Source organism: Pungitius pungitius, chromosome 10 (assembly GCF_949316345.1).
Source record: "Pungitius pungitius chromosome 10, fPunPun2.1, whole genome shotgun sequence".
NCBI classification, from domain to species: domain Eukaryota; kingdom Metazoa; phylum Chordata; class Actinopteri; order Perciformes; family Gasterosteidae; genus Pungitius; species Pungitius pungitius.
In genome coordinates this window covers 11,565,532-11,578,909 of record NC_084909.1, presented here as the reverse complement: position 1 = coordinate 11,578,909, position 13,378 = coordinate 11,565,532, and the positions used below count along the sequence as shown (strand labels likewise).

General features: G+C 40.4%; 2 protein-coding genes across 2 annotated transcripts; one reads left to right on the top strand and one right to left on the bottom strand.

The window, feature by feature from the left end:
- The first annotated feature begins 684 nt into the window (after positions 1–684).
- Positions 685–5,602, top strand: si:ch73-390b10.2 (Golgi pH regulator). Its single transcript, XM_037489329.2, has 14 exons — positions 685–929; positions 1,460–1,519; positions 1,620–1,723; positions 1,810–1,916; positions 2,040–2,141; positions 2,284–2,404; positions 2,554–2,634; positions 2,722–2,831; positions 2,956–3,044; positions 4,135–4,227; positions 4,372–4,467; positions 4,650–4,739; positions 4,842–4,907; positions 4,993–5,602. The coding sequence occupies exons 1-14, from the start codon at positions 888–890 to the stop codon at positions 5,197–5,199; spliced, it is 1,368 nt and encodes a 455-aa protein (XP_037345226.1). The 5' UTR covers positions 685–887; the 3' UTR covers positions 5,200–5,602.
- A 138-nt stretch (positions 5,603–5,740) lies between these two features.
- pdzk1 (PDZ domain containing 1) lies at positions 5,741–10,521 on the bottom strand. Its single transcript, XM_037489328.2, has 8 exons — positions 10,407–10,521; positions 9,155–9,364; positions 8,269–8,482; positions 7,550–7,891; positions 7,275–7,471; positions 6,975–7,199; positions 6,581–6,895; positions 5,741–6,068 (listed from the first exon to the last, which is right to left on the bottom strand). The coding sequence occupies exons 2-8, from the start codon at positions 9,359–9,361 to the stop codon at positions 6,024–6,026; spliced, it is 1,545 nt and encodes a 514-aa protein (XP_037345225.2). The 5' UTR covers positions 9,362–9,364; positions 10,407–10,521; the 3' UTR covers positions 5,741–6,023.
- Between the last annotated feature and the right edge of the window lie 2,857 nt (positions 10,522–13,378).

Sequence of the window (13,378 nt, the reverse complement as noted above, 5' to 3'; positions counted from 1 at the left end):
GTACTACGTGGAGATCTCAATGGGTTCATTGACTAATCATTTTTCTGTGGTCTAAAAAGTGGCCGTTGAGTTTTGTGCTCCATGTTGCAACTTTTATTTTCAACAGATTTCTAGTATGCCGTAGATTATGTACATTTGCATAAATCCTTAAATTATATATTTGAAAAGCGTTTGGTTTGTATGCATAAGGATCGATTTAAAGTAACATATTTTCAGTATCCAACTTCATAGATATACGTATCAATTAGAGCGCATTGCTCAGAAGAGAAAGGATGAAGCAAACATTCAGTAGAATAACAGGCAGAAACTTTTATCTTCATTGGGGGCTGAATCACTCAAATAAAGATGTAGAATAAGAAGAACCTTTAAAGGCAAATTATTATTATTATTATGTTCGTTACTATTATTGCTATTATCAATAATAGCAGGCTTGTTCAGTGGCGAAAATAAGCAGTTTCTGTTTTGTCGCCCTCTGCAGGTAAACTACTCAAAATGACTATGGACTCATACAAATATTCACCACGTGACCAAAGGTACGTTTACCAAGATTATGATTTATTAAAAAAATCTACCTTCTTCTAAAAATGTTTCAAAGTCTTTAAATATCCGTACAATCTATGGGAATCATGCGTTTTGCTTTTCACTACTGAGGCGTCACAGTTTTGCGACGGAAGTGTTTTCGTCGGGCTCATTTAGGTGACGTCACAACATGGGCTACCGTAGTAATTTGACAGCTGAACAACAATTGCTCTTAAAATGAACTCATTGGTTTCATAAACACTTCGACTTTTTGTCCATGTTAGCATGAATTTAAACTGTCCGCTACCGTGCTACACCTGAACGGTCAGTTTCCTTTGTGGACTAAAGGCTGTTTTACAGACATCGCCATGTCGTTCCTGGTGGACTCAATCATCATGTTCACCTCGCAGGTAACGTTAAAATAACTTCTACACATAGTAACGTGTTAGCTCTGACAGAAACCACCTTGAACTGCATGGTCGTGTAGGTTCTTGCGTCTTCAATCTAAATTCTAAATGTCACCGTTTTAGTAGTAGACTACACACTAATGTACTCAATCCCGTGATCATCAGCATGAGCCGTTTAAGTTAGATTTAACTGTGATGAACTTTTCAACGTTTTTACTCATGGATATTTTATAATTTCTTAATTGCTTTCTGACTTAAACCATACAGTCTTTGATTCAATCTCAAACATTAGCAACACGCTGTGTATTATTGAATACAATTTTAGAAATTAGTACAACTTATCAATACTTAGTTTATAAGCTAAAATAACAACGTTGGACGTACATTTCTCATGACATTTTGCTCTACACAGACAGATTGAATTATGGTTTCTAACTTACTCAAACCTGGAAAAAATATGGTTTTTCTAATGTACAAAAATCAGAAAATGTAATATCTTCCCCTTCAAATAATTCACATTTATTTCAACACAGGTGCTGTTCTTTGGATTTGGCTGGTTATTTTTTATGCGGCAGCTTTTCAAAGATTATGAGGTAGAGTGTTCTAGCAAAACCTTTGATTTACACTGAGAAAAGTGCGTCGTAGAATTCATCAATGACTGGACGTCCTAACTGTTTTTGTGTTTGTTGACAGGTGCGGCAGTATATTGTCCAGGTTGTTTTCTCCATCACTTTTGCTTTTTCATGTACCATGTTTGAGCTCATCATCTTTGAGATCCTGGGTGCTCTAAGTAGCAAGTGAGTACATTTCTGTGGAGTAGTTCTGTTTTATTGATGCTTCTTGCAGATGAAGATTTCCCATTTTTTTATTGTCTTTGCCACAGCTCTAGGTATTTTCACTGGAAGCTGAATCTGTATGTGATTCTGCTGGTCTTAATATTTGTGGTGCCTTTCTACATTGGATACTTTGTTGTCAGCAACATACGCCTGTGTAAGTATTTCTGTTTAGCTGGGTGATTAAAATGAAATACCTTCCTAAACAACTTACTTTTTGACGCTTGTAACTTCAAACATATTGTCACGGAAAGCTGTTTTTTTTTGTGTCTGTGCGTAGTGCAGAGACAGAAACTTCTGTTTGCATGTATGGTGTGGTTTACCTTCATGTATTTCTTCTGGAAATTGGGAGACCCGTTCCCCATCCTGAGTCCAAAACATGGTTAGTGTGCCTCCTTCTCTTCACCTCTTTGTGCCTTGTTTCTGCCTTGTCTTCTATGAGAGTCCTTTATCTGCAAAGGTTGCTCATAGTAAAGTGGAACACTGTTGCGCCACTGTTGTCCGTCCCTCTTCTTTTTGCCCAGGCATCCTGTCCATTGAGCAGCTCATCAGTCGTGTCGGTGTGATCGGAGTCACCCTCATGGCTTTGTTGTCTGGGTTCGGTGCCGTCAACTGTCCCTACACGTACATGTCCTATTTCCTTAGGTAAGATTAGCCATGGGTTTTTTCGCAGGTTTTCAGCAGCCATATCAAAAAGACTTTTTAATCCAAGTCTTCTTCTGCATCAGACAATATCATTGGGAATGGCACATGGCGCCATTGATTTGATTGTTCCTGCTTGGTTATTTTCAAAGGAATGTAACAGACAGTGACATCCTTGCTCTGGAGAGGCGGCTGCTCCAGACTATGGACATGATTGTCAGCAAGAAGAAACGGTTAGTAAAATAAATACTTTTTTTATCTTGTTGATGGAGTGAATAAAACGAAAAATATTTTGCTACCGCAATTTTATCTGTGTTTAGAATTGCCATGACGCGAAGGCAGATGTACCAGCGTGGGGAAGACCAGAACAAACAGACAGGATTGTGGGGCATGATCAAGAGTGTTACCTCTACACAAACAGGGAGTGAAAGTATCCTTTAAACTAACCTTAACTTTGTTTTCAAAAAGGTCTGACTTCTTTTTTTACCTATTAACAATGTTTAATTTTGCACAGTATTTGCTCTAGACGTCGGCCTTGACTTATTCCCCCCCAGATCTGTCTCTCATCCAGCAGGAGGTCGATGCTCTAGAGGAGCTGAGTCGGCAACTCTTCCTCGAGACAGTGGAACTGCAAGCCACTAAGGTAACACCCGTTCATGCACATACACACACAGGGCTGCAGATGCAAAACTAATGATTGATTGGCAGGGTTGCAACACCTCAATGTCCTGCGTAGCTGTGACAAGTTTAAAGTGATATCTAACTCTTCTGTAACTTTATTGTTTTGGTTCAAAATGAGTGCACGTTGCCTCCGCTCAGACGGGCACAGTTAGCAACTTGCTCGTGAACATTACAAAGTGTCAATTTTTAATATGTTTTATGAGAGGATATATCAGCCAGACATTTCCCTCAGAGGTTTGTGGGGAGCAAAAACAGAGCTTGAAGGAGTTAATATTTGACTTGCATTCCTTAGCTAGACACAAACAGGACTCCCAATAAATTATAATTTCACTCCATTACTGCTGGATGTGTAAATAAGTAACTCTCGGACTAATTCCTTTGCCATGTCAACAGGCGATGATCTGTAAACATTGTGTTGTCACTCTCAAGTCTCAACTGTGCCTAACTTTGTAGCTCTGATCTTATGACTGTAACCAAAATGCTCAGTTTAAGTATAATCTGAGGTCAGTCAAAGATTACAAAACTACTTAACGCATACAAGAAAAGTAATTATTTGAAATACCTATGAAGTTGTGTGAGTATTATCACAGCCATAACACACACACACCTACATTAATGTCTCATTGGAGTAGCAGTTGTGTGCATCTCAACAAGTTAATTATAGGGACTCCATCATACGGTAAAAAAACTCTCCTTAAACAGAATATTTGATTCAATGGCGATATCAGCAATCTACATTTTTGGTTGTTCAACCACACCTAAACTTTTGGATATTTTAAACATCAAAAGAATTTTACTCAAACACCTGCTAAATAAATAGATATCTGTTGTCAAGAGTCAGTTGTATTTCGACTATATATATTATCACATGCAGTACAACATCAGATGATCTTTGAATTGCGAGATCTGCCCCTGACTCACGCTGGGCTATGGTACCTGCTGAGATAATCAACACACCTTTATCTATACAGACTACGCCCATCTCGATGATCTCTTTTGCCTACATGCAATGAACAATTTCTTAATTCTTTTCCACCTTTCTTTATCTTTAGGAGCGAATTGAGTACTCAAAGACATTCCAGGGCAAATACTTCAATTTCCTCGGCTACTTCTTTTCCATCTATTGTGTTTGGAAGATCTTCATGGTAAAAATGTTCCCAAATATATTCTGGAATACTGTCTTTCCCTCACCTCACACATATCTTGTTGTGTATTTTTTCAATTATTTGAGATCCAATTAAAATAAAAAGCACATTTTTATTTGTTAATGCCTATGCTGTCCACCGTAGGCCACAATAAACATTGTGTTTGATCGAGTTGGAAAGACGGATCCAGTGACGAGGGGCATTGAAATCACAGTGAACTACTTGGGCATCCAGTTTGATGTAAGTCTCACACACAAACACACCTGCAGAAATAGTCACCTGTCATACTTCATGCCCTCCTGTAAAGATAAATGCGAGCTCATTATCATCTCTGTGCTGGCTTTCTCTGCTGCACCTGGTTATGATCGCACCACTTAGGCTAATTATTTTTTTCTTTTTAACTCTCTTTCTTCCCTTCTCAGGTAAAGTTTTGGTCCCAACACATCTCTTTCATCTTGGTGGGGATAATAATCGTTACATCCATTCGTGGCTTACTCATCACCCTCACTAAGGTAAAACTATCTCATAATACATGTGGGAATGGCTACAATAATCTGTGATATTTTTTAAATAATGGTCTTTAACCAAAAATGAATCGCTGCTTTCATTTTCAGTTCTTCTATGCAATCTCAAGCAGCAAGTCCTCTAATGTCATCGTGCTTGTCCTTGCTCAGATCATGGTGAGTGTGTTGCCTTGTGTGTAATGTTGTTACTCCGAGCACAGCCGGCAAACAACAGATAAACTAAAACGTTCTGCTCCACCAGGGGATGTATTTTGTATCCTCCGTGTTGCTGATGCGTATGAGCATGCCGCTGGAGTATCGCTCCATCGTGACCGAGGTCCTGGGAGAGCTGCAGTTCAACTTCTACCACCGTTGGTTCGACGTCATCTTCCTGGTCAGCGCCTTGTCCAGCATCCTCTTCCTTTATCTTGCCCACAAGCAGGCACCAGAGAAACAAATGGCCCTCTGATCCCCCTACATTTCGGCCCCCCTGGATTTGACTACTGACCTGTGGGTGACTTTGAATGTAGAATTTAGAGAGCTCAACAAATCTGTTTTTTAATGTTTTATTATCTTGACTGCTTTTTCCTGAATCAGGAAAGGCTTATTGTTCAATGCAAGTGTTGGGGAACTTTATTGATTTCATATATTCCAAAAAAAATCTTTATTACCAATTTAATTGTACCCACAAAACATAAATTCATATTATTTCCGCTAAAACAATTTATTTCCTTATTTTTTGTTTTAACACACTGGAGTTGTACTTGATAAACATATGAAGATGTTATTCATGATCTCTAGCCTGAAGCAGAATTTGTCTGTTAATTGTGAATAAAACCAAATTCTCCAAAGTTAGCACAATTCAGATCCGATCTGTTGGTCTTTGTGCATTTTAATTCATTTAATTTTCTTTTAGAACTGGGAAAAATCAATGTACATGTTAACTTAAAAGGCATTAAAGATATTTGCATTGGGGGAAAAAGTACATGAAAGGCCTCAGTATATACTGTTGACAATAATAGTGGTAGCTTAACCTCGTACGCAGATATTTAAAATTAGTTAGATAATTGAATATTGATTGCTAGTAAATTTTCATCAAACGATGCCCCAAGTCTTGCAAATACCCACATGGAGTTCAGATCTCGTCAGGGAATTCCAAAGGTCTTTTTGACTGTCCACATCTCTTGCCTCATGTGATATTGGTTGCATGTGTGAAACCCTCAGAGCTGCTTGTTTAGAAAATTATGTAGAGAAAGACAAAATTGGAGCGCAGGCTAATTTGGTGATTTTTTTTCAGAGTCTTTCATCAGAACTTTCTTTAGATGAAGTTGATGTGGTCTGAAAGAGAAAGGAGACATTACTATTATTTTAACATTTTTTTTCTTTGAAATCTTGTGTTTAAAAAAATATATGTATATATATATATATATATATATATATCTATATATATATATATATATATATATATTGTATATATAAAGCCAATGAAGCACTGCTACGACTCATGTGAGTCTCCTATGTTTTAACTGCTGAACCGATCAAAGTGTGCCCTGATGATGTCACTTCAATATCTAGCAATTGCCACAGAGTCTTTAAGGGAACATAAACATCTGCATGAAATGTTGTGCTAGACCCATCCAAACGTTGACAAGACCTATAACAAGTATTAAGGATTTGTTGTTTGGGGGGAATAACACATTATTGCAATCCATCTAATAGTGGTTGAGATACTTGGAGAGAAAAAAAAAGCAAGAAACCTCATCGGGAGAATAGCAAAGGAGGGACTCCTCTCACAATGTGTACAGCATAAAGCCAATACATTATGTGAGGCATTAAAAAGCACCACTCACCCTCTCTCTCTCTGGTTCCGTCGGGGTTTGGGGTCTGGCCTCCTCGTGTCCCTCGTCTTCCTCTGGGGCGTCTGCGGTGTGGACCTGAGCATAAGATGTCTCTCCGAGGAGCAGGCGTGTGATGGTCACTCCTTTGGCTTTCAGTTGGTCGTACACGCTTTTGTCAGCCACCAGTATCTCCAGCGAGCTGCCGCTGCTGCGGATAATGGACACCACCTCCTCGTGGCTTCTCTCCTCCACGTTCACCCCGCCGACCTCCACAACAATGTCGTCATTCTGCAGACCCGCCCTGTCAGCTGCTCCACCTTTCACCACCTGAAGCAAAGTGTTGGTCAACCAGCTTGATGTGACAACTATGGAATAGTGGGGGGGGGGGGGTCGCTGCACGTTGTACCTCCTTGATGTAATGTCCAAGCACCCCCTGGAGGCCATTTAGGTGAAAGCCATAGCCACTCGAGTCCTTTTCCATCTTACACAGTTTGGGCTTGAGCTCCTCCTTCCTACTTTCTTCAGGTACGGCCCGTTGGACGGGAGAAGGTAAATTGAGGGCTTCTATGTAACTAGGCGGTGGGTTGGATTCACTCATCTCCCCCAAGAAGACGATGGGTGACACTCCTGCCTGTGGTGGACACAACAAAGACATATAGATTGTCTGCATTCTAAATTGAAGTTAGACAGTGCCACCGTGACTCACCAGCTTATACATTTCGTCCGTGTCTTGGTCCACCACTAGGAGGCAGCATTTGTTTCCACTCCGCCTCATCTTTTCCACCACCTGCTCGTGGCTGCAGCTTTGAACCTCCTCGCCATCCACGGCTACTAGTTTGTCCATCTCCCGCAGACCCGCTTTATCCGCCGGGCTGCCTCTGTCTATGTTCTTCATGAAGTGGCCTGCAAGGAGTCAACGAGCACACTGTCAAAATAAGGCCTGGTCTCCGCATGCAAACACCAGTTGTTTGATATGTTTACCTGTGGCTTGGCCTTGTCGGTTCTTCTCCTCGAGCAGGAAGCCGTAGCCATCGGAGCCTTTGGTCATTTTGATGATCTGCGGCTTGTGTGGGAGATGCTTTGCAGTGGCCAACCATGGTCCTATCTTCGTATGTTGGTTCTGGTAGTACCTGTGCGTTTCCCGGTCCGCCAGCAAGAGCATGATGCTGCTGCCGGCCAGTTTGATCTTGTCCACTACCTGGTCGTGTGTGGAGCCTTCTACGTCCTCTGCGTTGACCTCCAGCAGGCGGTCGTTGACGCTGACCCCGGCCCTGTCAGCCACACCTCCTGGGATCACCTCGGTCATGAACAAACCCTCCTCACCTAGAAGGATGACAGAGACAGAGCTTAAATATGCAGCGATTGAATCAACAGTTCACTTCAGTGAATCAGGATATTTGGTTGCCAGGTTGTGTGAATCCGTCATGCTTGTTTTCATTCTACTTCAAAATGTCACTTTAATGTTTTTCCAACGGAAAGCTGCAGAGATATTGATCCAAAACACTAGAGACTTGGAGTTACAAAGATGACAAAGGTTGCGGCAACATTTGCTCTTTTATCTTCCAGTCTACCCATATGGGTAAACAAAGAAAACACGTTTAGGTCATTATTTTGTTTTTTAAATCACTCTTTTACTCTTATGGTTTTTGTCATCTGCGCCAAATCGTCATTCCCCCCTCTGCTCTTACTCCTCTTCTCACCTTTGACTGAGCGAATGGAGAAGCCGTAGCCTGAGGTGGACTTCACCAGGTAGCAGAGTTTGGGTTTCAGAGAATGTTTGGCCACACCGTTGGCCACCTGTGTGCTCTGAGGATCGGACAGGTTTACTCCGGTGGCTTTGGCCTGCACGTAGGAGGCTTCATCCAGGATGTGAAACGTAACCGATGCTCCGCTGTTCCTGATCATGTCCACCACCTGTCCCGCAGGAAGACGTACACAGCAAAAGTGTTAAAATCAATGTGACTGCAACAGTACAATGCCATCATTCTATGGAGCCTCGAAACTATCCAAGTTTATAAGACAAGTCAAATATACAACAGAATACACCATACACCCATTCCAAGTGCTGTTAGTTTAATAAGTAATGTGTATTAAGCTTTGTACTATTTATATTGCATCTAATATCCCCTATCTATATTTCACTACTCCTTTTGACACATAGAACTGTTTACACATTCTATCTTCTTTGCATTAAACATTCATGATATTCCACACCACTCAAACACCACTCAAACATAATCTTCAAGAGCTTGTCTTCATCAAGGACTACAATGGAAATGAGTCTTGTGTTATTTGAAATATGCTAGACATTCTGTGTCTGATTAAACGTATCCCCTCATAATGCTAAATATACCATGTTAAAAGGTTTAGGTGGTAAGCTTCTGACATGATTATCCAGATCTCATTATCAAATATCCCACAGGGAACTAGAATGGGCTTATTGGCATTTTTAATCTAATATATAATTTATAATATTTAATACAGATCAGTGAATTTCAAAATGACTCACAGATTTCTTACTACATTTAATTATCTTCAGGGCTCTGAATACTTTTCTTCTTCTAGATAAATCCATGTCCTCCTTACTTCTGAATGGGAGAGTCCATCAACAAGCGTTCCGTTGACCCGCAGTATGCGGTCTCCATCCTTCATGCCAGACAGCTCAGCTGGACCTCCCATTTCCAGGCAGCGGATCAGGTGACCCTCCACAGCCTGCTCCACCCTCAAGTAGAAGCCAAACGAATGACCCGGCCTCTTGGTTAGAGAAATCACTTTTGGCTTGTACCCGGCCATGTCCTAACCAGAAGGAGAAGGTTAACAATATGTGCACACAACAAGAAATCATCTCTTGCGAGGCCCTTCATAACACAAGATTTAAAAAATGTGTCCTGTTTCTCCCCTTCCCCCCCGTCACAGCTGTCACTGCTTGAACAGTAAATTAACACAAGAGGAATCTGTACTTAAAGGGGCCAAAGCAGTGCTGATAACTTTGGATAAAAGTTACTTTTCCATGTCAGCACTCTTGTTGCAGTTAATTATTAACAGTAAGCACAGCTGACGACTCTCGACAGGTGACAAACCTGTTTAATAAAGACCAGAACCTGGTGTTTGTGTGCATTTGTTATTTTTATAATTGAGGTTGTTTTCTACCGACTTGATGTTCATCATAATGATGACATTACGAGTACGCCACTTATGCCAAAACCTCGAAACTATACATGCTTGATTTGCAATAATATATTTTTACTCAACTGAAAATTAAAAAGACAGCCCCACTATTCAAGAATAGTAAATCATATGTACATGAAATTCAACATCCCGAAACTGAACTGATTAATGCTTTACGATAACCGTGGATGTACCATAAAATATGATACAAGTATTTCCCTTAATTTCATCGATAATGGGGACATCTCAACTAGAATTTAAAATATTGATGTGTCATTTCCAACAATGGTTGGCTGCCCAAATTTGTTAAGCATGTCCTCAAGAACGCACTAAATTATAAGGTTAATAGATCAAGTGTTTGGAAACTTGAGAAAACATGTTTGTGGTTTCTAATCTTTTTTTGGCTTGTGTGACAACTTACTATGAAGGAATGTGTAACTGCGACCTTTTATCACAATTGAAACCAGCTCAACAAAAAACTCAACCTTCTTAAAAATGTATAATGTCTAATAAATCACAAAAAATATTGTATTTTTTCTAAACATGTTTATGTATTGTTGCTAACGTCCTATATCAGGAATTTGCCTAGGTTCTGCTCTGTTATTTAAACATATGCGATCATAAACTCCAGGTTTTACCGTACGGAAGAGTGTTTTCAAATCGAACTCACCAGCTCGTCTCTGCTCAGTGTTGCAGTCCGAAGGCAGAGCTCACCTGTCCCTGCTTGGCTGTTATCTAATGTGTCTTCAACCTGTCCTCCTTGTGCTCCCCCCTCCCAATCTCTGCAGGGACTTTGACGTGCCAAAGGTGAGCTTAAAGGGTGAGTTATTTAACAGAGTTTTGCGTCAGGAATGTCTCAGGAGGCGATGGCCCAAAGATGAAACCATTAGTCATTTGTTTGGTGGTCAAAGGTTCTCTTGCATCATGGGTATCCATTTGCTTATATCTAATTTAAATTAATCTAAAAATGAAAAATTAGTATATCGATATTGGGAAACAAAAAATAAAGCTTACTGCAAAGATATGCAGTATATTTTAACTTTGTAGATGTTGGATTTTGAGCCCTCTACACAGTTGGCTATTTATTAGGTAAATTTAGCTGTGACCAATTCAACAGCTCTGCAAAACCTCTCTTTTCATGAACGTTTTAAAGTTCTGGTTTGCTAAACTGGGAGGTGTTGATTTGGTCTTACGGTCACTTAAGAAGCTGTAGTTTGTGGGTTTTTTAAAAACTAAATTATGTTGTACTGTATGTTTTGATTTACACTTTTATAATCCCCTGTGCAATATACAATGTTTGAAGCAAATATTAACAAACACAACTAAAATACCACTTATTAGCCAAAGAAACAAAATCTTATTCTGTTCTGCGTGGTTTTATTTCTTCTAAAACATAAAACTTGAGATATCATGTTTTGACAAAACATCAGTCAAACTACGAATAGAGCTGGTATTGCATTTCCATGTAAATACAACAGTAAGAATAAAAGCCCACTTATTCAACTCTCTACTAAAAGGGACTAAATGGAAATTTATTTCCAGAATGACAACCACAACATTCACAAAATTCAGGGTGTAGTTTCTGAAGTTTTATGGTTGCTGTGGCTGTGACTATATGGGAGAGTCCTTTGGTTATAAAAGGCTTATTACGGTACTGTGATACTTTGGATGGGACAAAGGTGACAAAAGCTCAACCAAAGCCAAGAAAGACAAATCTTCTAACTATTACTTTATTTAACTAGTTGTTCATTACTGTGCAAGACTGAATCTCCCGCTTAAAGGTGTATTTCTGTCATCTACTGTGGTCATAACAAATATTTCAGCGCATTTTACAACAAAAAATATGTGTATCTATCAAACAGAGAGAAGCTGAAAATCATTCATTTGCAAGTTCCACCCGAGAGACGATAGTCCCGCCCCTTCCAGTGGAACACCAAAGTCACAGGCCTGAGACCGGGTGACTGCGCCTGATGGTGATTGGTGTCATCAGGCATCATAACCAGGGCCGGGTCTAGGCAGGGGTAAGAGGGGGCCTGGCCCCCTCAAATAAATGTTGTGCCCCCTCAAACTAGGTGCTGGAGCTAGGTGCTGGAGCACAATGCCCCCTTAAGATTTGTGGCTGCCCCCTCATACATGCCTGTTTAAACCCTGCCCTGATCAAAACCATCCTTATCTTTATTTCATGTTTTTTACGCAGGAACAGGGGCCAAAGGAAAGGCCAAGAGGAACAAGTTTTAGCCGCAAAATTTCTTCAAAAGACTATCTGTATCTGCTGTGACCCGTTTCTCCCCCAACTATGCACCAGCAACATATAGGAGCGCCCGCCCCACCTGTAGGGGGCACACTTTGAACACAAATAAAAATAACAAAAATCAATTAAATACATGAACATGAACTTAAATGCGGCTCTAATTATTGAGTCTAATTATTTTAGTATGGGTCTTATTTTTATGGTACCATTGAAATCGTGCCATGAATTACAGATGGATAAAAAACTTTTCATTATTTTTCACACAACTGAAAGATTCACGTACTCGACCAAGTTCCCTTAAATTGTACTACAGCTCCTTATTTGGTTTCAGTCACATTTAAATTTCTCATGCTTAATGATTTGAGCGGAAACATTTCCTCTGCCATAAAGCATATGCAAAGCCTTTTAATCAAGGCTTAAAGCCTGCATTGGCTGCACTTGAATGTTATCCTTCTCTTTTTGGCCCTTTGCTATCTTTAACAGCAAATCACCACCACCACCAACAATAATGTATATCGACAGATATCTATTACCTTCCTCTACAGTTTGCACAATAAAGCTTTGGTTCCTGTGAACTTAACATAGACGTATAAGCTGTTAAGTAGATTTGGGGAACTTGCCAGCAGACAATGACCAACATTAGTGTTCATTTGGAGTCCTGTCATACTATACGGCCTTCACGTAATTCTGAGGAAAACATTTTTTTTCTTTGACTGATGATTTTGCAATCTTCTAAAATTGTTGCTGTTTCTGTCTTTGGTGCTGAGCAGGTTGTATTCAATGTTTTTTTTAGAGCTTAAAAGAGCAAATTGAGTAAATGTGTTCCTGTCCACCTTGGGTTCAGTGTCTGTTTACTCAGACATGAAGGCGCAGGACTGTCGGCCACAAATTGAGAACAGCAGCAGGAAGAGGCAGGATCGGTGCTGGATTCAAGGGGCGTCAGTCTCCAAGCTCGTACACAGAGACTTTCACACACAACCGAATGTCTTCTGTAGACCCAAGCTCCCCCATGATAACACACACACGCACACACCTTCAACCCTGTAACCACACACTCACCCGGGGTACTAGCCTCCGGTTGTTTGAACAAGCAATCTAGGAGCTTCAAACAGAGGACGGATGAAGCGAGTGGAAGGACACAGAAATTGTCTCAGGCTCGGCTTAGCACTGATGCCTTCACCATCCATTACCCACAGTCGTCACCCTGTGTTTGCCAGAGAAAAGAATATATTTCCACGACGCCGCCTGGATTACTGGATCTTCCAGTGCTCCAGCGATTCATTTGAACTGGAAGCTCATCCTAGTGGTGTTTTCACAGCCACGACGGTAAACTATGCATGAACGCCACCAGATGAGTCAGACGTGAGCCGTAAAGCTCCACAGAAGTTATT

Coding starts and splice junctions, on each gene's coding strand:
- si:ch73-390b10.2 (XM_037489329.2), top strand. CDS start 888: ATGTCGTTCCTGGTGGACTCAATCATCATGTTCACCTCGCAG. Junction 2,635..2,721: donor ATTGTCAGCAAGAAGAAACG/GTTAGTAAAATA, acceptor ATCTGTGTTTAG/AATTGCCATGACGCGAAGGC. Junction 3,045..4,134: donor TGGAACTGCAAGCCACTAAG/GTAACACCCGTT, acceptor CTTTATCTTTAG/GAGCGAATTGAGTACTCAAA.
- pdzk1 (XM_037489328.2), bottom strand. CDS start 9,361: ATGGCCGGGTACAAGCCAAAAGTGATTTCTCTAACCAAGAGGCCGGGT. Junction 8,483..9,154: donor ATGGACTCTCCCATTCAGAA/GTAAGGAGGACA, acceptor CCTGCGGGACAG/GTGGTGGACATGATCAGGAA. Junction 6,069..6,580: donor CGGAACCAGAGAGAGAGAGG/GTGAGTGGTGCT, acceptor TTTCTCTTTCAG/ACCACATCAACTTCATCTAA.